At 37.7% G+C, this 25745-nt stretch overlaps 1 protein-coding gene across 14 annotated transcripts in view; it reads left to right on the top strand.

The window, feature by feature from the left end:
* The window catches only part of DENND4A (DENN domain containing 4A), a 139201-nt gene that overhangs the window by 111896 nt on the left and 1560 nt on the right, over positions 1 to 25745 (top strand). For 9 of the 14 annotated variants that reach the window (XM_032864666.1, XM_032864669.1, XM_032864664.1 and 6 more), the window contains 11 exons: positions 1740 to 2839; positions 7716 to 7905; positions 12836 to 12930; positions 14464 to 14639; positions 14734 to 14880; positions 16409 to 16607; positions 16848 to 17102; positions 18238 to 18355; positions 18479 to 18505; positions 18984 to 19146; positions 19310 to 19374. In XM_032864666.1, the coding sequence (XP_032720557.1) occupies positions 1740 to 2839; positions 7716 to 7905; positions 12836 to 12930; positions 14464 to 14639; positions 14734 to 14880; positions 16409 to 16607; positions 16848 to 17102; positions 18238 to 18355; positions 18479 to 18505; positions 18984 to 19146; positions 19310 to 19374 (2535 nt within the window). Of the gene's footprint in view, positions 1 to 1739; positions 2840 to 7715; positions 7906 to 12835; positions 12931 to 14463; positions 14640 to 14733; positions 14881 to 16408; positions 16608 to 16847; positions 17103 to 18237; positions 18356 to 18478; positions 18506 to 18983; positions 19147 to 19309; positions 19375 to 25745 lie in introns of those variants that run through there. The other 5 variants (XM_032864670.1, XM_032864671.1, XM_032864673.1 and 2 more) reach the window with 3 other exon arrangements.

A 25745-nucleotide genomic window follows, 5' to 3' on the forward strand; every position in this document is an offset into this window, starting at 1 on the left:
AGAACCACCTGACTCAAGGAATTGAAATCGTTTTTGGCTCTGTCTTAGAGGCATGCAGCACCCAGCATAGTCTGGTGGAATTAGCATGCATATGAACCTGGGATTGGACTAACTTAACTGTACATGGCCAGATAGTATTTTAGGCCTTGCAGACCACATCCTATTCTGTCACCTGTTCTTCTTTGTGGTATGTGACTGTCAACGTAAAATCCTTTGAGTCTGTGCAAAAACAGTCCACAAGCCAGATTAAGCTCAGAACCATAGTTTGGCAACCCCTGGTATAGTTGGATAACCAGCTTTATTTGTCTTCAGGCCGTAACATGGTTTTGACTTTGCAAGGGGATTCCCTGCCCACCGATTTAAGTGCAATCCCAGTGTACTGTTTTAGGATTATAAACTCCCTCCAAGTCTTTGATGATATTTAATCTGTCAAGCAGAAGGTTTCCTAGAATGTTACAAGAAAGTATACTTTTGGTTTCTCATGCCCTTAGTCATAAGGTGATAAAGAAACAAAGAATAGACTTTACCTTTCTGTTATATTATTTTCCTTGTTAATGGTATATGCTTTTTACATTACTAGTTTGTAGACTCTTATGGTCTCCAGTATTCCCTTTTATGGCCTATCCTGTTACCTAAATGCATCACATGGCAGGAAAAAGGCACATTTTTAGTAATTGCCTTGTTATATATAGCACACTAGTTCTGCTGGATAAGCATATAAAAAGAATAGTTGACAATACCATACCTAGACTAATGCTTTAGAAGACCCCCACAAAATAAGGACAATTAAAGTGATCAGAAATCTGACTTGCTGCTTTCAGCATTAGTTCCTGAGTAATTTGGCAAAAAGCAGTGAAAGGTTTCTGAGTAGAAAATAGCCATTCACATTTAACTGGTATAAATTTGCAAACCATATATAAAATAAAGGTAAAATTATTTAGCCACATCTATAGTCATAAGATTTAGAGTTTTAAAATAATCCTTACATATGGATAAAGCTAACATAGCTGCCTTTTGTTTGGTTTGGTTTAGTGTTTTTGGTTTTGTTTTTCATTTTTATAGGTAGAAGATTCAGAATCTAAAGGTCATCTAGTTTAACCACAATTGTATAACCATTGTCTAATCAATTTAGTGGAATTAATATAAATATATTATTATTATTAAATATAAGAAAGGTACATTTAAAAATTTTTTTGAGTACAGACAGTGTTACATTAGTTTCAGCGTACGGAATAGTGATTCAGCTTTTCTCTACGTATGCTGTCCTCGCCACAGTTGTAGCTGCCATCTGTCACCATACAATGCTATTACAATCTCACTGACCATATTCCCCCTGCTATGCCTTTTATTCCCGTGACGTATTTCTTCTCTGAAAGCCTGTATCTCCCATTCTAATAAAGGTAAATATTAATCTTAATTTAAAAGTTTTAAAAAGCAATACATGCTTATGTCTCAGCACATACCGTTTATATTTGAATCCCACTTCCATCACTTACGGACTGGGTAACTTTGGGCTAGCTAATTCATCTGTCTGAGTGTCAGTTTCCTCTCATCCCATAAGGATGTTGGCATGATTACAGTAGATAATGTAAGTCAAGTGCCTAGTTATAGTGTCTGTCAAATAGCAGGCACTCCGTGAGTACTTGCTATTATCATTTTCATTTTTAGTATTTTAAATATTTAAGATATATCTGCACATTACATTTTTCATCACTAAAAGCACTCTTCTTGTTTTTCAGAAAGTACATCTGAGCTGCTGTTGCTATCATCTTTTGAAGGTACAAATGAAACAGGAAACAGTCAAAGTGGGTGCTTCAGGAAAAGACATAAAAGTGACAATGAACCTAATTTGCAGCAGCGACTGTCCTGGGGAAGCAGAAACCGCAATCTTAGTGGAGGAGTGCTGATGGGACTCATGCTCAATAGAATCAACCAGGAGGCAAACCCTGGAGATATGGTCGAAAAACTAGGAGCTGATGCAAAAATCCTTTCAAACGTTATCTCAAAAAGCACAAGACCAACTAGTCTTGATATTGGGAAGCCACCTTTAAGATCAAAAAGAGACAGTCTAGAAAAGGAATCTAGTGATGACGATACACCTTTCGATGGTTCTCATTGTTTGGCAGATAAAGTGGATTCTCCTGTTATTTTTGATTTGGAAGACTTAGACAGTGAGACAGATGGATCAAAAGTGGGATACCCTGCTTCGCAAAACCCCAAGAGGATTCAGCGTATGAGCAGCAGCTTTTCAGTAAAACCTTCTGAAAAAACGGATGTTGCCACAGGATTTGATCCCCTCTCTCTTTTGGTTGCTGAGACTGAACAGCAGCAAAAAGAGGAGGAAGAAGAGGACGACGAAGATAGCAGAAGCGTTTCAACACCATCTGCCCGGCGTGACTTAGCCGAAGAGATTGTGATGTACATGAATAACATGAGCAGTCCTTTGACCAGCCGCACACCAAGCATCGATTTACAACGGGCATGTGATGACAAATCAACCAGTAAGAAAAGTCCAACATTGGTCAAGGCATGCAGAAGATCTAGCCTGCCTCCCCACTCTCCAAGGCCAATGAGACTTACCAAATCTAAAAGTTATACAAAAACTGAGGAGAGACCACGGGACAGACTCTGGTCTTCTCCAGCCTTCTCACCTTCTTGCCCATTTAGGGAAGAATCTCAAGATGTGTTAACTCATTCATCACCTTCATTTAATCTAGATACACTGCTGGTACCTAAACTAGATGTTCTAAGGAATAGTATGTTCACTGCTGGGAAAGGAGTTGCAGAGAGAGCCAGCAAATGGTATTCAAGATTCACCATGTATACCACATCATCTAAAGTAAGTTTTCTACTTTCCCTTTTGCCTTCCTCCACCACCAAAGTCCCTTTCTTGCAAAAATGTCCCATTTTTACCATGCTCCTTGAACACAACTTTACCAAAAAGACGCTTTGAACGCATAAAGTTTGTAAGCATCACAACTTGAACTTAGATAATAAGGAATGCAAATTCATTAAGGTTATGTTACAAACATACTATAAGTATAGTTTTAAAAGAAAATGACTTGTAGCTGGAGTAAAAATCATGTCATATGAAAATGCTTACTGAGCTTTATTATTTCCTTCAAAATGCAGATTTTTTTTTTCAGGTAGTGTCTAGCATGCCTTCAAAAATTACTGGCTGACATAGGACTTTTCCTCCTAGTTCAGATGGAGTAGCTTGTGATAGACCTATATACACATCTCCCAAGAGCAAAGAGCTAAATGAAATAGAAAAAATCTGTTTAAAGTAATCAGAGAATTGCTAAAGCAACCGGAAAGTAGAGGTGCAAGATTCTAGCCAGAATTGCAGAGATGAGCCCGAAGTTCTACAGCTGCTTCCCCCTGAGGACATTTGTTGAGAGCAAGGGGTTGCAAATCCAGGTTTTGCCTTAAAGGACTGAGGAGAGCTGGCGGGGGACACAGAACTATTGGATCTTGTGGAACTGGACAGACGAAAATGGAGGCTTGAGGGTCCTCAGGTACACTGGTTTTTTTCCTTCAAGACTTTTTCCAAATACTGATACTGCATGAGGCAGGAGACTAAAAAGGTAAGCAGAAAGTCTCTGACAAAGAAGAGTTTTCAGCAGTTCCGTGGTGCTGGGAATAGTCACAAAGAGTTCATAAATTTTAGGGGTGGGTGGAGGAGATAGAAGCCGGAAGAGCTTTGGTAACCACACCAAGTCCTTTGTTGGAAGTCCTACAGAGTCATGCCTTAGAAGCATTGGCAAACCAGAGTTGGACTACACCTGACCAAAACTGCAGCCTAGGCTTGACTCAGGTCAGCCTGTGATTGGACTATCAGACTATCTGACACATGAAAGACTGTGTCCTTTCGGGAGGAACAGAATATCATCTGGAGTCCTTATAGTTTTTTATATTATTTAATTAAAAATAGCCGTACCCGGAGACAGGACCATAACTTAAAAAACAAAAGAAAAATTCAGGTGATCCTAGTATTTAAATTAGCAAGAGGCTTTGAAATAATTCTAATATGTTCGAGAAAATCAAGGGAAAGCTGAAGAAAAACAGCTGCAAAGGTAGAAAATTTCACCAGATAGTTAACTATTTAAAAAAATCAAGTATAAACTTGAGAACCGAAAAAGACATGAAATTAAAAATGCAATAGTTGGATTTAACAGCAGACAAAATACAGAAAAAGAAAGTTCGTAAACTAGATGGAAACTCAGTAGAAAATATCCACTCTGAAGCAGATTGGAAATCAAACGGAAAATTTAAAAAATGAATGTAGGATTTAGTGAAAATGTCTAACACTGATGTAATTGAGTTCCAGAAGAGGACAGAATGAGATAGGAGGAACATTTAAAAAGTGAATTGCCAAAAATTTTTCTGAAGTGATTAAAGATGGCAACTCACATATTTAGAAGATCTACAAATGTCAAGCAGAATAAATGCAAAGAAAACCATACTTATGTATCTAATTTTAAGACAGATGAAAATGGAATACAAAGAGGAAATCTTAAAAGTAGTCAGAGAAAAGAGCTATCTTACCTTCAAATGGAAAAACAGTAAGAAACTGCCACTTGTCTTCTGAACAAAGAAGCCTCTTGCTAATTTAAATACTAGGATCACCTGAATTTTTCTTTGCTATCAGGAGACCCTGGAAAGATTCCTTCTGAGCACTGAAGGACAATAACTGTCACCCTATTTTCCTACACCCAGCAAATATCATCTTTATAAATGAGGGTGAGGGGCACGTGGGTGGTTCAGTCGGTTGAGCATCATCGGACCCTTGGTTTCAGCTCTGGTCATGATCTCAGAGTGTGGGATCAGGCTCTGAGCTCAGTGGGGAGTCTGCCTTAAGATTCTCTCCTTCTGCCCCTCTCATGGGGGGCAGGGTGTCAGAGTGTGTGTGTGTGTGTGTGTGTGTGTGTGTGTGTGTGTGTTGTGGGTTCTCTTTTTCTCTCTCTCAAATAAATGAATAAATCTTAAAAAAAAAAATCAAAATAGGGGAGCCTGGGTGGCTCAGTGGGTTAAAGCCTCTGCCTTCGGCTCAGGTCATGATCCCGGGGTCCTGGGATCAAGCCCTGCATCGGGCTGTCTGCTCAGCAGGGAGCCTGCCTCCCCCTCTCTCTCTGCCTGCCTCTCTGCCTACTTGTGATCTCTGTCTGTCAAATAAATAAATAAAATCTTTTTAAAAAATCAAAATAAAAGTGAGGGCGATAGTCCTAGCTCCACTGGAGACATAAAGCTGCTGAAGCCCATCCATCCCACTGATTATAACTGAAAACCCCAGACAAGATAAAAAAAAAAAAAGTATATCTATCTATCTATATATATATATATATATCTATATCTGAGGATTCTGAAAAACCAGGCAGATTGTGGGGGGGACACAGACAGATGTGAATTCCCCATTTTCTTTTCTCATGCATCTCAACCCCAAGAGCAGGCTCCAGTCACAGTGTAGTGTGACAGCCCTGGCAGATGAAAATTCAAGAGAAACCCCCTGGTTCCTGGACAGAGGAGCCAGAGAAGTGGACATCTGAGAGCTGGAGAGTTTGAGGGGAATCTGAGAGAAGGGGATTCCCAGATTCTGTGAATGGCCCACACGAGTGTCAAGCCTAGCTCTTGAGCTGCACATAACATAGGATAGAAGTGAACCAGCAGAGACGAGTCTTACAGAAGTGACTAAGAATTAAGTCACTGTCTACAAAAATTGAAACACAAATTACAGTTTGAATATAACTGAACATAATAACTCAGTAACAAATCCTGCTATAACAAAAGCATCAGTTCTCCAAGATATTATAATAGTACCCAACCACACAGCATAACATTCACAGTGCCAAAATAAAATCCAGAATGATTTATCAAGTAATTGGTTAATTGATAAAACCAGTTCTCAAGGGAAAGACAACCCTGAGATGACCCAGATGTTGGAATTATCCTGACAGAAACTCTGAAGTAGCTATCATAACTAGGTTCCCTGAAGTTAAAGAAAAACACATTTGAAATAAATGAAAAGGAAGGAATTGTCAGCAAGAAATAGAAACTATTTTTTAAAAAGCACATTTTATAACTAAAAAAAATACACTCTGAAGTCATTGGATGGGTTCAGTAGCAGAATGGAGAAAATAGAGGAAAAAATCCATTGAACATGAAGACTGAGTAATAGAAGTTATCCAATTAGAAGAACAGAGAGAGAAAAACCTTTTGCAAAATGAACGGAACCTCAGAGACTTGTGGGACAGTATTAAAAGGAATAACATATAATTGGGGTTCCAGAAGTATGAGAGGAAAAGATTGTGGTAGAAAAGATACCTGAAGAAATAAATAATGGAGAAACAAGTAAATAAGAAATAACTTCTCAAATTTGGTGAAGGATTTAGATTTACAGATAAAGGAAGCTCAGTAAACTATAGACAGAATAAACACAAGGAAAACCACTTCTACACACACATAAGCAAACTGCTAAAAAGCGAAAATGCCCATCTGCTAATAAAATGGCTGGTGGGAAGAAAAAATTTAAAAACTTGAAAACTATTAAAGAAAAATGACACAGAGGAATAAGGATTTGAAAAACCATGTATTTTTTACCACAATCCATGGACCAAAGAATACATGCGAACAACACCATGCAATTGTTAAAAGACCTGTCAACCCAGAATTTTATATCCAGTGAAAATATCCTTCAGGGGGAAAGGTGAAATAAAAACATTTTCAGATAAAAGAAGAGAATCCTGGCCAGCAGACCTGTTATGTGAGATAGGCTAAAGGAAGTTCTTCAGGCTGAAGAAAAATAATACCACAGAGAAAACTGGACCTGCAGGAATGAAGGAGGAATAGAATACGTGGTAAATAGTCAGTTAATATAAAAGACTACTTTTTTCCTCTTAAGTAATTGCCCAAAACAAAAATTATGACATTATCTTATGGAATATTCAATATATGTACATGTCTTACAGTGATAAAGGGATTCACTCTGCTGATAGTCACTATAGTTATGTTATTATATACCACGTGGTACAGTACTAACTTTAAGTAGACTGTAAATGACTGGATGTGTATGATTCCTAGAGCACCCACTTTTTAAAATATGAGATATAGTGGAAAAGCCAATATAGATATTCACATAATCCTAAAAATAACAACTCAACACACACTCAACATGACTAGAAAAAAATAAGTTGTATTATCTGGGCAGTAGAATTATAGATACTTAAATTTTTTTTTCTTTATACAAAAATTCATATTGACTACATTTTCTTAATGTATGGTTGGTATAACCAGAAAAACATTGAACTTATAGTTTGGTGTTCTCAAGAATGAAAACTGGAAATACATGTCTTTGAAACCTAGATTATTATGGAAAATAATAAAATGTAAATATACATGAAATTTTAAAAGAATAAAATGCAGTTCTAATGGTATCATCCTGGGAGGAAAATGAACAGTAAATAAAGCTTCAAAGTCAGCAAGGGTATCTAACCAAAAGGTTTCTCTACTTCATGTAACTAAAAATGCTATCTAAATGATTTCCCACCCGTGTTTGTCCAAATTAATAGCCCTTGTAAAATTGGTGGTTTTATTTCTGTAGACTTAATGTTGATTAACTGATCATCTGGGTGATTAAACATTTCCTCTGCCTTAGGAGTGACATTTTAAATAATTAAATTTAAATATGAAGGAAATTAAGCTTATAATTATGTCCTTAGGATCAAAGTTCTGATCGTACCAGTCTTTCTTCAGTGGGAGCCCAGGATTCTGAATCTACCTCTTTAACAGATGAAGATGTTTGCCATGAATTGGAAGGAGCCACTTCCTCCCAAGAGAGCAGTGCCACTTCAGGGACTAAGGGAATTGATTTCAGCAGAACAAGCCTGGAAAGTTCTGCCTCCTTAGAAGGTTTGTCCAGTTTGGTCCTACTGCATTTATATGTCATGTCTTTACCTTTTTTCCTTGTTTTAATTTTGCAAAAGATTTACATGGCTCCAAAGTCAAAACAGTAAGAACCAGGGCACTTGTAGAGAGCTGTGCTGTCCATCTCCACCCCTGCATCTTGTTTTCTCCCTGTGCCTAAAAGTAACCATTTTTACTCATTTTGATTTATCCTTCCATTGTTGTTTCTTTAAAAATATAGGGATATCTTCTTACTCAGAAAGTAATGTACCTTCCCATTCTTTGTGTTTTTCACTTAACAATATATCCTAAAGATCATTCCATACCATCACATTGCATTGTTCCTTACTCATTTTTACAGTTGCATAGTTAATCATCTGTGGATATATCAGAGTTTATTTTAATCACTTCCCTACTGATGGACATTAAGTATCTAGTCTTTGACTATTATAAATAATGCTATGATGCATATATGTCATTATATTTTTGCAAGGGTATCTTTGAAAGATACAAATTCTTCCTTGAAGTGATGCTGCCAAAGTTGCCTTCCCCGGGGGTGTATACTAGTTAGCATTCCCACTGGCGGTATATAAGAATACCTATTTCCCCACGGCCGTGTCAACAAAATATGTTGGCAGACTTTGGGATTTTTGCCACCTGATCAATGAGGACGTATTTCAGTTTAGTTTTCATTTATATTCCTCTTGTAAGTTGAGTAACTATTTATATGTTTAAGGACTATTTGTATTTCTTTTTCTATGGACTGCCTTTGTCACTTGTTGGCTTTTTTTTTTTAAAGTTTTATTAGTTCTTTTTATATAGCAATATATAGTCTCATATAATTGCCAGATACTTTCTCCAATTTTGTCAAGTTTTTGTGCATTGTTTTTTTGTTTGTTTGTTTGTTTGTTTGTTTGGGTTTTTTTTTGGGGGGGGGGGTTGCCACACAGAAATTTTTTATTTTATGTCATCAAATTTATCAGTACTTCCCTCCTGCTTCTGGATTTGGAGATATTAGGAAAGATGTCCCCTCCCCTAGGCTCACCAGTGTTTTCTTCTGACACTTCTTTGGTTTTCTTTTTAGCATTTTCTGAGATCAATAAACTTTCTGTGTAAAGGACTGTATCTTAAATATTTTAGGTTTTGCGGGCCACACACCTCTCTGTCATATATTCTTTGTTATCGTTTTCTTTTTCTAACACTTTAAAATGTAAAAACCATTCTTAGCTTGTAGCCATACACAAGTGGCTTTGACTCCCGATTTAGATATTTAATCCATTTGAAATGTATCCTAGGATATGGTGTGAGGAATGGATTCACTATATTTTTTGACGTGCACCTTTGTACTTTCAAAAAGCTTTTATTGGGGCACCTGGGTGGCTCAGTCGTTAAGCTTCATGACCTTCAGCTCAGGTCATGATCCTGGGTGGGGTCCTGGGATCTAGCAGTGCATCTTGCTCCCTGCTCGGCGGGAAGCCTGATTCTCCCTCTCTTGCTGCATCTCTCTCTGTCAATTAAATAAATAAAACTCTTTAAAAAAAAAAAAAAGCCTTTATTGTAGGGACTTTCAAATGTACACAGAAGTGGAAAGAATAGCCCAGTGAACCCCCATTTACCCTTTACCCAGTTGCAACAGTTATCAACAAACGGCCAATCTTGTTTAATCTTTCCCTCTCCTATAGTCCCACTATTTTTTCCTTGCCCAGTGGATTATTTTAAAGCAAATACCAGACAGCATATAATTTTATTCATCAATACTTCCATATGTAGCTCTAAAATATAAGGACTTTAATGTTTTATATTGTTTAAAAAAATGGAATTCAACCAAATAAATTTGAAGATCTAACTAGCTTTATTAACAATTGATGAAACAGGCAGCATCCCATCTAGCAAGTAGAGGGGAGCTCCAAGAACTGTACAAAATGGAAGGTTTTTATAGAAGAAGGGTGAGGTAAGAAAGTTATTAGCAAAAGAGAAAGATATTCCAGGCAAAATCACTTTCCCTTAGGGGGAAATGCAGGGGGCCTTCTCATGCAGATTGCTTCATCTTCCTTTGCATGATGGAGGGATGCATGTGGCAGACTCCCAGGCACTGGCCAGAAAATTCCTGACTGACTGATGAAGACCACACTCTGAGCAAGTTGAAACTGCAGTTAGATTAGGTGTTAAGCCACTGTTGGGAACTCAGCCTGAGTGATGCCATTGCGGGTCAGTGGTTTTCCTTGTCAAAAAAAATTTTAACATTTTTAAAAAATTATGTATTTGAGAAACTTACTTTTAATTTTATTAATGTTATGCATGTAATGTGTACACTTTTATGTATGTAAATACATTTCAGAAATTGAGGACATCTGAGTAACCAGCACTTAGATCAAAAAACGGAATGCTGACAATATCCAGAACCTCCTCTCATGCACACATCTGGTCACTGCCCCTTCACAGATAAACATTCTCTTCTAACACTATGTGTTAGCATGTTCTGTTTGGAACATGTACAGTATATATCCTTTGTGAAGCATTCATATTTTTAAAACATAATTGTAATGCTATTACATTTTTTAATGTTTTGATCAATATAAAATTTCATATCAAATATTTAAATTTTCACAGTTATCTCATAAAGCTCCTTTTATAGGTGGTTTATTCAATTGGGATCCTGATAAGGTCCACTTGTTGCATTTGGCTAATATGTCTGTTAACTTCCTCTTTGTTCTCTCTTTTTTTCCCTCTTGTCATCCATTCATGAAGAAATCAGGTGATTAGCTCCCTCACCCCTTTTTTTAACTTACAAGAACAATTTGTTGTGCTAAGAAATAAACCTCATAACCTGATTCTTATTTATTAAAGTGAATATTCTGTGCTCCAGATTGATTAGATGTGAAAGGGAGGCTCCCCACATAAATGATTTCATTAGTCAAGGCTGATAGAAGGTACAAGAAAGCAATTCTGAACTAGCTTTAGCAGAGAAGGATTAGAGGGTTGTGGGGAACCATCCAGGGAAGGTACTGCAGTTCCACCAGCTGTAAGCAGATTACAGGTTGATGGAGGCTTCAGCCCTCTCTGTCCCTCTCAACCCATCTGTGAAGCCGGCCTAGAACAAGTGATGGTCCTTTAGAGCTATCTTCTTTTCCCATTGTCATTTATTTACTGAAGCAATCAGGGCATTAGTCCGGATCATGCTGATTGCATCCCTATGATTGTGAAGAGGGAGAGCTAGGTTCCTTTCTCACGAGTTGAAGAATGAATTGTGGACAAAGGGGAGTGACTAAAGTGATAAAAAGTTTTATTAAGCGGGTATACAAAAAAAGCTCTCGGGAATGAGATGGGTCCCACCAGGTTTGCCAGTATGGGCCTCTGCTAACATGCCTTAACATTCTTGTGACATCTTGGTTTGAATAAGGACTGGTGATAACATCTTTAATGGCTTACTTCTTCTTTGGGCTCTGGTTATTCTTGGTCACAATGTGACTGCCATTAAAGACCTCACCTCTGATGCCCAGGGCAGGGTGGTCTGGTTTGTTCCCTTATCTCTGGTTTCCTTATGCCTCAGCATTTCTGGGATTACTGTGAGCCTGATCACATAGCCCCCTGCCTATCTCTCCCTACCTAGCCCCTCCTGTCCCTTACTCAGTGAGACCCTTCAGATGTGTATCAGTGGGTCATATACTTGGGGGATAATTGCCAACATGTATTTGGGGGCGGGGGGAGAGATAAAGGAAGTTTCCAAAGGAATTTTTATATGTTAATGTAGACTTACAGGATGGGGTGAGGGGCTGGGAGGTCGGGTGGGATTTGCCCTAGCAAAGTGTCACCATCCAGGAAGTTGAGTCCCTAGAGGAATGTCACTCTGCCCACCTCAAGGACTTGTCAATGGGCTGCAAGTAGTAAGGAAATTTGGTAATTTTTCTTCTGCCTTGTTTCCCACATGCATTGGTGTTTAGCATGCTTTTTCCTGTCTTCTTTATTTCTTGTGAACTGGCAGTTTATCCCATTACTTACTTTTTTTACCCTTACTTTAAAAAAATATAAGTGTTCATTCGTAACATTTAGTAACTACTGAGAAAAAAGAGAAAAAAAAAGTGTAGGTTACCTCCCAGTTTTATTAACAAGATATAGCCACTGTCAACAATCGATTTGACCACAGAACTCCCCTTACTTTTTGTTGTTGCCGTCGTTTTAATACCTACTAATATCCATTACTCTTAAGAATATATCTGGAAATTCTTTCCTCATGTTTCAGAACAAGATTACTGTACCACATCTTAAAAGATCGTGAGAACACAGAGAATTGCCAGTAAATCTTTTTATGATTGGAACTGAAATTAGCTATTTTATATGTTTTAGACCTTAGAACTAAATACATTCTTATATTTTAAACATGGAAAAAGAGAAACTGCAAATTAGTAATTAAAAATAACTGGAATGCCTTGTAGCCTGTACCCACAAAGTACTTCATAAGTGAGTAGCCTGTACCCACAGACTACTTCATAAGTGAGTAATGAGGCTAGGGCTCCCCGCCCCCTCGCATGTGGGAAGTCATAGAATCAGAGCACATTTCCTTGAGTTTGTACTCAGAACAAAAATGCATGCCTTTTTTGTTTTTCCCCTAAATTACCTTTGCTATTTTGAGTAGAACAGTTGGACATTTTATCAGAGAATTTACGGAGGTAGAAAAGATTTTCATGGGGCGCCTGGGTGGCTCAGTTGGGTTAAAGCCTCTGCCGTCGGCTCAGGTCATGATCCCAGGTCCTGGGATCGAGCCACATTGGGCTCTCTGCCCAGCAGGGAGCCTGCTTCCTCTACTCTCTCTGCCTGCCTCTCTGTCTACTTGTGATCTCTGTCAAATAAATAAATAAAATCTTAAAAAAAAAAAGATTTTCATATCCTTTCTCATTAATTGTAATGGTTTTGCTCTTTGTTTTCTAATAATGAACAGGATCCCTGTCAAAGTTTGCCTTACCTGGGAAAGCAGAAGTGGCATCTTCCTGCAACACAAGTAATACAAATATCTTCCAGAACTATGCAATGGAGGTACGGTTTTAATCCAAAGAGCATCTTCCTTTATTACTTACACTACTCCTAGAACTTACGTTCCCTAAGTATTCACGGTCAGGGGCAAAGTAATAAAAAGTTCAATATGTAGCATCTAAAAATGTCAGAATGTATATTGTAACTGAATAAATTTAAAATCTCCAGTATTTCAGAATACTGAAGTCATACTACTTCATCTCTGTTTAGGAAAGTCCCATGCTTCTTCTGGGATTTATCAGTACAAAAGCATTTCCATTTTCAGTATTTCTAGTTTCCCTTATTATCTCTGTGTTCTTTTTGAACTTTTATTTCACATTTGAACCTCTTAAAAACCAATTCTGCTATGCAGGCACACTTTTGTGATGAGAGGACATGGAGTGTTCTGGCATTTATGTCCCCATTCCCCATCATGTTTTTCATTTCTTGTGTCAGTTTGATGTGGTTATCTGCTGGAGATGCTGCTGTGTGTCTCTTTTTCTCACAATGAAAAAGTTATGTTTTTACAGTTTAAAAGTTTTCCCTAACTTTTGTATAGAAATTGCTTCCAGGGGCGCCTAGGTGGCTCAGTCATTAAGCGTCTACCTCTGGCTCAGGTCATGATCCCAGAGTGCCTGGGATAGGGCCCTGTATCAGGCTCCCTGCTCCGAAGGGAGCCTGCTTTTCCCTCTTCCACTCCCTCTGCTTTTCCCTTTCCCACTCCCCCTGTTTGTGTTCCCTCTCTCACTTTGTCTCTCTCTGTCAAATAAATAAAATCTTAAAAAAAAAAAAAGAAAAGAAAAAGAAATTGCTTCCAAATACATTTGTGAGTGTTGTTGCTTCTTCAAGACCAGTTTGCCTAAATTTGGAAAATAGATTTGCATGTAGCTGGGAAATAACTATGAGCACAGATATTACAATTGACCCAGGTTTCTCATGGCTTCAGGAATTTCTGTATTTTATTCATGTAATGACAGCATTTACACTTATCTATAGCAACACTTCTTAAACTATCTTTAGTGACAGACCAGGGTTTTGTTGGGATTTTTAATTTCCAATCTGTCATGGTTTATACTCTTGTGAAAATGTGTATTGATCACAAACTTAGATATTGCAGCAATGACCAATTTCTTTAAGGGTTTCTAAGTCCTCTTCTCAATTTCTTTACTTAACACAAATCAAAAAGAGTTTGCAGACCCACATTTGTCTGGTGACCACACTATGAGTAGCACACAGACCCATAATATGTAATTACAAATACCTATTTTGGGTATTAGTAAATTAATGCTTGGATTTGCTTTTTCACTAATAAAACCATGGCAGGTTTTGTAGTAATTATAATAGTAAGGTTCCCTTTCTTAAGTGCAAGGTTCCCTTTCAGGTAAAAATTTTGAGATCAATTTAGCTGAGTGTAATCTATTTTTGTTTATTTGTTTGCTTGTAAATTCTGAATCCTTCTGACTTACAGTTTTCTAATAGACTTATGGATTGAAGTTGTTTTTAATTCATAGTATCTCCAACAGACTCACTTATGTAAAGTGTTGTTTTCTCCCATAGGTTCTTATCTCAAGTTGCTCTCGGTGTAGAACATGTGATTGTCTTGTCCATGATGAGGAAATCATGGCTGGCTGGACAGCAGATGATTCAAATCTCAATACTACATGCCCATTTTGTGGCAATCTTTTCTTGCCCTTTCTGAATATTGAAATAAGAGATTTAAGACGGCCTGGAAGGTAATGATTTGTGCTTTCTTTTTCCTTCATGTTTAAGGATCGTATTTACTAGAATATCTCTTTTCTCAAAAACTTCCTTTAATTCACATTGCAGATACTTTCTGAAGTCAAGCCCATCTACAGAAAATATGCATTTTCCATCCTCTTTTTCAACTCAGACAAGGCAGTCTTGTATCTCAACATCAGCATCTGGTCTTGACACATCTGTTATTTCTGTTCAAGGGAATTTTGATCTCAATAGGTAATTATAATTCTGTGGAACGATATTTTAACATGTATTGCACATGCTTCTGAAAATGACAGAAAAATCAGCTGACCATTTAAAATTTCTAGTCTCACCCAGGTGGCTCAGTCGGTTAAGCTTCCGATTCTTGATTTCGGCTGAGCCCATGATCTCAGTGTCATAGGGTCGAGCCCCACATCAGGCTCTGCACTGGGCCGTGGAGTCTGCTTGTGATTCTCTCTCTGCCTTTCCCTCTGCCTTGCTTGCACGCACACATGCTCTCTCAAATTTCCATGTATAATAGACTTATAATCTTAAGTTCTTTCCCCTAATTAAAACCGTATTAAAATTCTCTAATAACCTAAATGTTTAAACAGTTACAGTTTATGCTTTATGAATCCTGAGAGTTTAAGCTGTATAATTCTTACAGGATAATGTTTTCTACTGTTTTAAAAGTAAAAATAACACCTGGAACACCTGGACTGGCTCATTGGGTAGAGCATGTGACTCTTGATCTCAGGGTCATGAGTTCAAGCCCCACGTTGAATGTGGAACCTACTTTAAAAAAAAAAAAAAAAGTAAATATTCTATAGAACACTTGAAGTTCACCGTGAACATCTTTTTCTCATCCCTGTCTCTTTAGAACTTAAGTCAGTCCTAACTTACTTCTACTTTGGAATATTTAATAATCTGAGAAGGCATTTAAAGGTTATAGAGGAACTGTAAAATCAAAGTAAGACTTTACAGTAAGCCTAGTATAAGTGAATTTACACTTAAAACAAATACAGAAAACTCCATTTTGGAGAAGTGCCAGAGACACCACATTCATAACGGGGTAGGTGAAGTCATAATGGTAACTGCATGTGCAGGAAAACATCCGAGGTACAGGCCAGCTGGCATGTCCTACCTGTTTGATCCTGAGTGCCTAGGCAGCACAGCTGTAAATCTGTGTGATGGTAGGTTTAGTGGAGCCCTTTCTCTGGCTGGGTCCACTAGCTTGTGACTCCTGAAGGAAGAGGTGCCTATTTTCTCTGCTTTTTATCCTCTGGGCCTACTGGAGTTCCTGACATATAAAAGTTGTCCATTCAAACCATAAGTGACTCTTAATCTCACAAAACAAACTGAGGGTTGCTGGGCAGAGGGGGGTTGGCGGGGGGTTATGGACATTGGGTAGGGTATGTGCTATGGTGAGTGCTGTGAAGTTTGTAAACGTGGAGATTCACAGACCTGTACCCCTGGGGGAAAAAATATATATATATATATGTTTATAAAAAATAAAATTATTAAAAAAAAAAAAGTTGTCCATTAACTGTTTTGATAAATGAATGACTTTGGAATACTTAAAGTTCACTGGATAAATAGGAAATTTAACATGATTAGACTACTTAAAAATATATCCTGTTCCCCAGCCAACTTCTGATGAACATCTTCATTTGATTTACTTTGGTATGCATCCAGCTCTGAGTCTAAAGAGCTGGATGTTCTGGATGAAATAAAGTAAATCTAGACAATGATATGCTTTTTTTTCCTTTTTTCAATGCCCAAGCAAATCTAAACTGCTGGAAAATACGTGTGCCCGAAGCATTCAGATCCCTGCTGATAGATCAAAAACAGCTGTGTCAAAATGTCCAATATTTCCAATGGCCAGGAGTGTTAGTACTTACGGCCCCTTGGATAAGGAAGACACTAGAGGCCAGAAGCTCATTCCTACAGGCAGCCTGCCAACTACTTTACAAGGAGCTACTGTATGTATTTTGGTGTTTTTTAAAATTTGGACATTGATGATTTACATTTGATTCTGTTCCCGTTGTCCTATATAGTCTTATTAGCTTCGATATTATAATGCATCAAGAAGAGTTTCTAGGGCCATGATACAATTCTAGTATTTTCTATTTATATGGAAATCGTTGACAGGAATTTTAAAAATTGATTTGGTATAATCAATCTTGTATTTTCCATTTATGGTTTTTTTATTTATTCAACAGGATTCTTTAGGATTAGAGTGGCACCTCCCCAGTCCAGATCCTATCACTGTTCCATATCTTAGTCCTTTAGTGGTGTGGAAGGAGCTTGAAAGCTTACTGGAAAATGAAGGCGACCGTGCAATAACAGTGGCAGACTTTGTGGACCACCATCCAATTGTGTTTTGGAACCTGGTGTGGTATTTTAGACGTCTTGACTTACCCAGTAACTTACCCGGACTGATTCTTTCTTCCGAGCATTGTAACAAGTATTCAAAGGTATGAAAATAAAAATTAACTAAAAGGCAATGCTACTGTCACCATTGTAATATTTGCATATTCTAAATGACAAAAAAGTAATTTTTATGCTAAGTTTTTAAAATAACCATTTGAATCATTAGATCAATAAAATTATTTTCTTTGCACTTACAGATAGTTTTTCTTCTTACAGCCTAGCAGTAAGATAAAATCATGTTTTGTAGCCTTCTTGTAAAATTGACACAAAATGGGCTGTGTTTTGGTTATAATCTCAAGAAGAAACTGTCAGTGACTTTAATGAGAAGAGTTTGTGCTTTGGCCCCACTCGTGTCTCATACCTCTTTCAAAACAAGCCTTACACATTTTTAGGAGGATATCTGTAATTCCCAGCTCAGTCATGTGCTACCACTCTCCTCAGTCCTTTTCTCTGAGTTTTTGCTTAACATCTAGATAGGTTGTTATGTTTACTTGTATTTTTGATCCATTGTTCTATAAAGGTGTTTATTTCTTCATATGTATCACCACCACTAAATTGCAACATCTCCAAGTTCAGGAACTTTTTGTGCCTACTTGTACTCATGTCTGTGATTGTGTATCGGTTTGGATTTTCCTCACATGACCCATGTTTGACCAAGAGGTTAACTCAGTGAGTTATCTAGGGTAGGGTCTTGGTCTGATGTAGAATGAGGCTCCTGGATTCATGGTGCCCTTTTTACTGATCTAAGTATTTGATTAAACCTGCTACTTCAGAGGGGGCACCTGGGTGGCTCAGTTGGTGGTAACGTGTCTGCCTTCAGCTTGGGTTATGATCCCAGGGTCCTGGGACTGACCCCCGCATCGAGCTCTCTGCTCTGCACGCAGGGAGTCTGCTTCTCCCTCTCCCTCTGGCACTCCCCCTGCTTGTGCTCTCTCTCTCTTTCAAATAAATGAATAAAATCTTAAAAAAAAAAAATCTACTTCAGAGATCATTAGCTTCTCAATTCAGCCCATCTTCCTTCAGTAGAGATAAAATGCATACAAACCAGTCATTTTCTGTTCTCCTTTCTCTCTTGCACACATATATCCTAAAAAATATTTATAAGGATCTTTATAAGATATTCACAAAATCTTACCAGGTAAGGATCATTAATGAATATCTCTTTGTTCTTTAACACAGATTCCTCGCCACTGTATGTCTGAGGATAGTAAATATGTTTTAATACAAATGTTATGGGACAATATGAAATTACATCAAGATCCGGGACAACCCTTGTACATCCTCTGGAATGCCCACAGTGAGTGCTCTCATAGAATGCTGACTTCATTTGTGTAAGAGTAATCTCTGCTTGCTTTATTTAGCAATAGTAAACTCATGTGTAACTAACTTCTATTTTACTTTACTACTTTTTGTCTTACAGGTCAAAATCGTACTCTTTTGTTTGAGAGTGAGTGTTAAGTTTGATGTTTTTAGTGCTATCTGCCATGGAGGCCAAGGGGTTTTTTGCGGGTTTTTTTGTTTTGTTTTGTTTTGAGTGGTGCTGTGTATGTGCTGGAGGGGGTTATGTTTTGTGGAGTTCGCTTTTAGCCCATTGCTTGTCCTAGTTTCTTCTTTTTACATATTTATTTGTTCCCATCCCAGGCTGCTGATTGAGAATTTCCTCCACGGGCTGTCTTAAGGAAAACTGCATTTTTAGTTTTTGTCTGTTTGAGGCCACAGAAAACTTTAAGCCTATTTTCATCATTATGTGTCTTATTTTTTTCCCTTTTTTCCTTTCTCATTCTTAGATTTCTGTTCCTTTATCTATTGCCCTTAATTTGCTTTTAGTGCTTTGTAACTTCTTGAATAACTATCAGTTGCTGCTTAATTTTTTGTCCTTTATACATAGAATATTTCCCTTCATCTGTTCTTTTGTTCTTTCACAGCCCAAAAGTATCCAATGGTCCATTTATTGCAAAAAGGTGATAATTCATTTAACCAGGAACTATTGAAAAATATGGTAAAGAGCATTAAAATGAATGATGTTTATGGACCAATGAGTCAAATTTTAGAGACATTGAATAAATGTCCTCATTTTAAAAGACAGAGGTAAGTCTGTCTTAAATGAATATATTGTTCCTCTAAACAGATACATATTTTTGGCTTAGTAATTTGTTTGATTACTTCATGCTTTTATTAGCATCAGTATTTTTGTACAGAATATAGAGATTATATGAATAGTAATATCTTCTCCACTCCTTTCCCCCCCTAGGAGTTTGTATAGAGAAATACTATTTCTCTCGCTTGTAGCCCTGGGAAGAGAAAACATTGATATAGGTAATCTACTGTAATATCTACATGTAATGTTTGTATGTCATGATATTATTTTCAAAGTATTTTGTATCGGTAGTCTTTAGTATTATTTTAATATTATTTATTATTATTTTAATATTATATTAATGTATTAGAAGAATTCTTTCTTTGGTTTTTTTAATTTAATGTAATAGATACTTTGGTCATATTAGTAATAGTAATGATAAATGATAAAAGCTAACATTTTTTGAAGCCTACTGTGTGTCTGACACTGTAGCAAGTAATTCCCAAGTATAACCTCCTGTAATTCTCCCAAAAGCCCTATGAGTTAGGGACTGCTATCATTTCAGAAGGGATGTAAGGTAGCTATCTATTTCAAGAGGCCCCAGACTATTTTGATTGGTCATCTCCTTCTCCCAGTGATTGTGCTGGGCTCCCTTTAAGTTGCCACTTCTAAGTCTCAGGAAAGGGCAGGAATAACCCCTGATAGAAAGGAAAGAAGAAAGGGGTAGCTGTTAGACATTGAGAGATTGGAGCAGAGTTTAGGCATTTTGTCTGAAAAGTTATAATGTGAATAAGTTGATGAAAGTGACAATGATACATATTTAAGTTCTCTGATGTTGAGTGGTACCTAACGTGGGTGCCCTGCTTAAGTAAACCCACTCCCAGTTAAAGAGAGAATTTGTAATCAGCCATAGTTTTTAGGGGATTGTATACTGTCTTAACAAAAACATATCTGGTTATTTAGCGCTAGTCAACACTTTGGTTGGCTTTCTTTCTTTCTTTCTTTCTTTCTTTCTTTTTTTTAGATTTTTAAAGATTTATTTACTTATTTGAAAGAGAAAGATCTCACAGAGGGGCAGAGGGAGAGGGAGGGAAATAGACTCCCAAATGAACATGAAACAGGACACAGGGCTTGATCCCAGGACCCTGAGCTCATGACCTGAGCTGAAACCGAGAGAGTCAGACCCTCAATCGACCCAGGCGCCCCTCAAAATGATGACAGTATGTAATAAGCTTATGTGCCCTGTTACAAGTCGCTCAGCCAGACCATATGGAACATGAATAGAGAACAAGGGCACTCCCTGCGGTGCTGGCTTCCCAACAAGTTCATTAGCAGGTGGGAAAGAGTAAGAGTTAGTGAGGGAAGTAGAGGGCTTAGAGCAGCCATCCCTAACTGGGAATCTCAAGGGATATCAGGTACCTTCTGACCAATGGTGACCTGTGTCACTGGGACTTGTCAGTCTTGATGCCAAAAGAGAGCTTGTAGAATCCAGAAGCAATGATATGTGTGGGTGAGATGGCAAGCATCTTACAGAATGGAAATACTAGGTAAGGGGTAGTATTTTTTATGTACTCATTATCTAAAATGGTTAACCTTTTCTGAGCACATTTTACAGAAAAGTCAAATTTAGTTAAACTTTAGAATAAATGTCCTGGGTGCCTGGGTTGTTCGGATGGTTAAGTGACTGCCTTCGTCTCAGGTCATGATCCCAGAGTCCCAGGATTGAGTCCCACATCAGGCTCCCAGCTCCATGGGGAGTCTGCTTCTCCCTCTGACCTTCTCCCCTCTCATGCTCTCTGTCTCTCTCTCTCTTTCAAGTAAATAAATAAAAATCTTTAAAAAAAATAAAATAATGTCCTGACCCCCTAAAATAATGGTGAGAGAGGGAAAGTATAAAAGGGTTTTCTTTTATCTCAGCAATCTGTCATTCACTTTGCTCTAGCCAAAACAAGCATCACGTGCCCCCTGAGTGGTGCTGTGAATTTCCTCATCCTTGCACCCCTTCCCCAGCCAGAGCCAAATTTACAAATACTTCTTTCCTGACCCTAACCCCCATGCAAAATTTTACTCCTCCTCTATTAGAACTGCTTGAAGATTATTATATAGGTACTGTTTAGTGATACCTTAAAGGAATTTGCCATTTCATGAGACTAAGAGCCCTTTTCCTCTGACTCTTTGAAGACAGACCTGATAGTAACTTCCTTTGCCAATTTTTTGAAGTTTTCTGGAAACATCTGAGTTCTTAGGATCTGTCCTTTTTGGTCCTCTCTGGGTGCAAAGCTCTGGACAGTCTGTATATGTTGGGTGCCCTCAGAAAACTATCACTTTCTGTGTAGCCCCAGAGTTGATGCCCAGGGAGAATTCAGAAACCCAAGAAGGATTGGAGACTAGAACAGTAATAGGAAGGGGGGGAAAGCAACTTGAAAACAAATATAAATGAGTAAATAATTGGAATTAGGATGGACTGATGGAGGGAGAACCTGGATGTTAAAAGGTTTATTTCTGGAGGCTTCTGCTGAGAGGCAGACCAGACTATAGGGAGAAGGTACTTAAAGTGCATTGTGACCAGGAGAGAGAGTGGAGAATGTGTCTGGGAACAAAGTCTAAGGGACCTCAGGGCCAGAGAAGTTTAAAAATAAGGAAGGCTTCAGAGGAAATGGCACTAAGTTGAGAATTTAGCCAGAATATGAGTGGGGGAGAAAACAAACAAACTTTAAAGTTTGTAGGAAGACCCTGAAGTGAAGAGTCTAGCATTTTTGAGTAACTGAAAGGCCAGGGAAGACAGGATTCAAAGAGAAAAGGTGGAGTGTGGAGTGAAATGGCCTCAGAGAAGCAGGCGGGGACTAAATCATACCATCTAACAGGTGCTGCCAGGTTTTTTGGATGGAATTCTCAGTGCAGTGGGAAACATCTGGGGGATTCTTTTTTTTTTTTTTAAGATTTTATTTATTTGACAGACAAAGATCACAAGTAGGCAGAGAGGCAGGCAGAGGGGGACAGAGAGGCAGGCTCCCCGCTGAGCAGAGATCCCAATGCCGGGCTCCATCCCAGAACCCTGGGATCATGACCTTAGTCGAAGGCAGAGGCTTTAACCCACTGAGCCACGCAGGTGCTCCCATCTGGGGGATTCTTAAGCAGGAGAGAGACATGATGGAATATATGTCTTATCAGGATTTCTAGTCTATGGAGAATAAATTGGGTGGGAACCCAGTGGATAGTGAAAAGGACAATTAAGAAGCTAATGCAATAATGCAAGTGAAACCAGGTGGTGGCTTAGGTGTGATATTTTAAACAAAACTAACATTTAAAGAACAAAGAGGGACTCCTGGCTGGCTGGGTGGAAGAGTGTGTGACATTTGATCTTCGGGGTCATGAGTTCAAGCCCCCACATTGGATGTAGAGATTACTAAAAAATAAGTAGATAAACTTAAAAAAAAAAAAAAGGAAAAAGAGACAGATTTGGTTAGGAAGAAAATAAATCTGCTCATTTAAGAGTTAGGAATTGGAAATTGGCCTTACACTAAAATGGCTTTTAAAAATTTTAGCTATAAATCTGAGCTCAGTAGAGATCTGTGTTTGGTATCTTTGTTTGAAAAAATATGTATATATGGCCCAGAGAAATATAACCAAGGAACATCGTACTCAGAAGCTACATTAAGTCATAGATTTCCTAGTTGAAATAAAGGTGGAAAAGTCTGGACAAGTTCCAGTAAGAAAGGTAAAACTTACTTAGAATTAAGGACTATTTGATAGAGAAGGCTAATGGAAGTATAAGTGTGTTTAACCTATAATTTTGTTTGTAAATAAATACTGTATGAATGTGTTGAGCTGCCCTTTCTATTAAAAAGCAGAAAAAAATTAATGGGTTCAAATTGCAACCAGAGGGCTTTGAGCAGAATGTTGTAAATGTTTGTGCTTTTTTGGTTTTGGGGTTTTTCTTTTTTGGGTTTTTTTTTTTTTTTTTTTTTTTTTTTTTTGGTTTTTTTTTTTTTTTTTTTTTTTTAGAGAGAGAGAGCACGTGCCTGTGCATGGATGGGGGCCAGGGCAGAGGGAGGGAGAGAGACTCTTAAGCAGGCTCCACACCCAATGCAGAGATGGAATTGGATCTCAGTCTCGTGGCCCTGAGGTCATGACCTGAGCCAAAATCAAGAGTCAGATGCTTAAACCAATTCAGCCACCCGGATGCCCTGAATATTTGTTTTTTGACTATAATGGTTGTGAAACACTAGAAACTATTAAAAATAAGAAACTTGCCTAATGATTTTAATGTTTGACTGGAAAATTAATCATGTAGGAACTTATATGTAGATACCTACGTAACCTTCTACCTGATGAAACAGAAAAAGAAGAGCAAACTGAACCCAAAGCAAGCAGAAGAAAAGAAATAATAAATATTACAGCTGAAATAAATGAAATAGAGAAAAATAGGGAAAACCATTTTTAAAGATAGAGAAACTGATTAGAATCAAAGTTGATTCTTTGAAAAGATTGATAAAATTGATCTTCATTTAGACTAAGAGAAAAAGAGAGAAGACTCAAATTAGTGAAATCAGGAATGAAAGAGGGGATATTCCTACTGCCCTTCCATTAACAAAAAGAATTATAAGGTAGTATAATAAATAATTATATGTCAATAAATTCAATAACCCAGAAGAGATAGGCAAATTCCTGCAAAGACGTAAACTACAAAACTGACTCTAGAATAGAAAACCTTAACAGAGCTATAACAATAAATAGATTGAATTGATAATCAGAAAGCTCCCCAGAAAGAAAAACCCAGGACCAGATGGTGAGTTCTATCAAATGTTTAAAGAAAGGTTAACACTAATTGTGATGGAATTCATGTTTGTGCCCTATCTCATGTGTAGCCCTAATGTAATGGCATTTGGAAGTGGGCCCTTGGGAAGCAATAACATCATTTGGTTGGAGCCCCCCAGAATGGGATTAATATCCTTAAAAGAAGAAGAGAGCCATCTCTCTTTCTCTGCCACATAAGGATACAGGGAGAAGACAGCTGTCTGAAAACCAGAAAGAGTGCTCTCACCAGACACCAGATATGCTACCATGGCCTTGATCTTGGATGTTCCAGCCTCAAGAGCTGTGAGAAATAAATGTTCATCATTTAAGCCACCCAGGCTCTGGTATTCTGTTGTAGCAGCCTGAACTAAAACATTAATCCTTCACAAACTCTTACAAAAGTAGAAGAGAAAGGAGCACCTCCTAACTCATTCTATGAAGCCAGTATTACCAAAGATGTCACAAGAAAGGAAAACTACAGAGCAATATCCCTTATTGACAGTTCTCAACACACTGCTAGCAAACCAAATCCAGCAACATTTAGGAAGGTTTATATTCCACAACCAACTGGTATTTATCCCAGGAATATAATGTTGGTTCAATGTACAAAACTCAGTCACCACAATATATCATATTAATAGAATAAAAGACACACGTATCTCTGGGTTACCTGGCTGGCTCACTCAGAGCATGTGATTCTTGATTTCAGGGTTGTGAGTTCAAGCCCCACGTTGGGTGTAAAGATTACTTAAAAATAGAATCTTAGAAAAAGACAACACATACCTCAGAAGATGCAGAAAAAGCATTTAGCAAAATCAACAAACTAGGAATAGAAGGGAATATCCTTAATTTGATAAAGAGCATTTATGAAAACAACCCAGATTAATACCATACTCAATGGATTCCCATAAAAAATTAAAAATAGAATTTTCATATCATCCAGCAATCACATTTCTAGTTATATACCCCAGAGAATTAAAAGCAGGATCTGGAAGAGATATTTTTACATCCATGTTTATAACAGCATTATTCATAATAGCTAAAATGTGGAAACAATTCCTGTGTTCATTGAAGGATGAGTGAGTAAGCATAAAATGTGGTCTATACACACAATGGAATATTATACAGCCTTTAAAAAAAGAAGGAACTTCTGGCACATACTACAACATGGATGAACCTTGAGGGCATGATGTTAAATGAAATAAGCCAGTCACAAAAAGACAATCATACAGTTATTAGAGTAGTCAAAATCATAGAGACAGAAGTAGAATGGTAATTGACAGGGTGGGGAAGGGAGAATGGAAAATTATCCTTTAATGGATACAAGGTTTCAGTTTTACAGGAACCAAAGAGTTATGGAGATGGATGGTGGTGATGGTTGTACATTATGAAGGTTTGTAATACCACCAACCTGTAAAAGTTGTTAAGATGGTAAATTTTATATGTATTTTACCACAATTTTTAAATTTGGAAAAGAATCTTTAAAAGAAGGCATCTTAAAACTTGAAATTTCATTGGTCTGTGTAATCTAACTCTAGAATGCTAAGGCCTGGGGCGCCTGGATGGCTCATTTGGTTAAGTGTCTGCCTTCAGCTCAGGTCATGATCGCAGGGTCCCAGAATCGAGTTCCACATCCAGCTCCCTCCCTGTTCAGCAGCAAGTCTGCCTCTCCCTCTCCTTCTGTCTCTCCCCTCCACTTGTGCGCTCTCGCTTTCTCTCTCTCTCTCTCTCTCTCTCTCTCTCTGTCAAATAAAATTTTTAAAAAATTAAAATATTCTTTCTAAAAAAATAAAAATAAAATCCTAAGGACTCT

This window comes from Lontra canadensis, unplaced genomic scaffold (genome assembly GCF_010015895.1).
Source record: "Lontra canadensis isolate GAN:19392208 unplaced genomic scaffold, GSC_riverotter_1.0 scaffold28, whole genome shotgun sequence".
NCBI classification, from domain to species: domain Eukaryota; kingdom Metazoa; phylum Chordata; class Mammalia; order Carnivora; family Mustelidae; genus Lontra; species Lontra canadensis.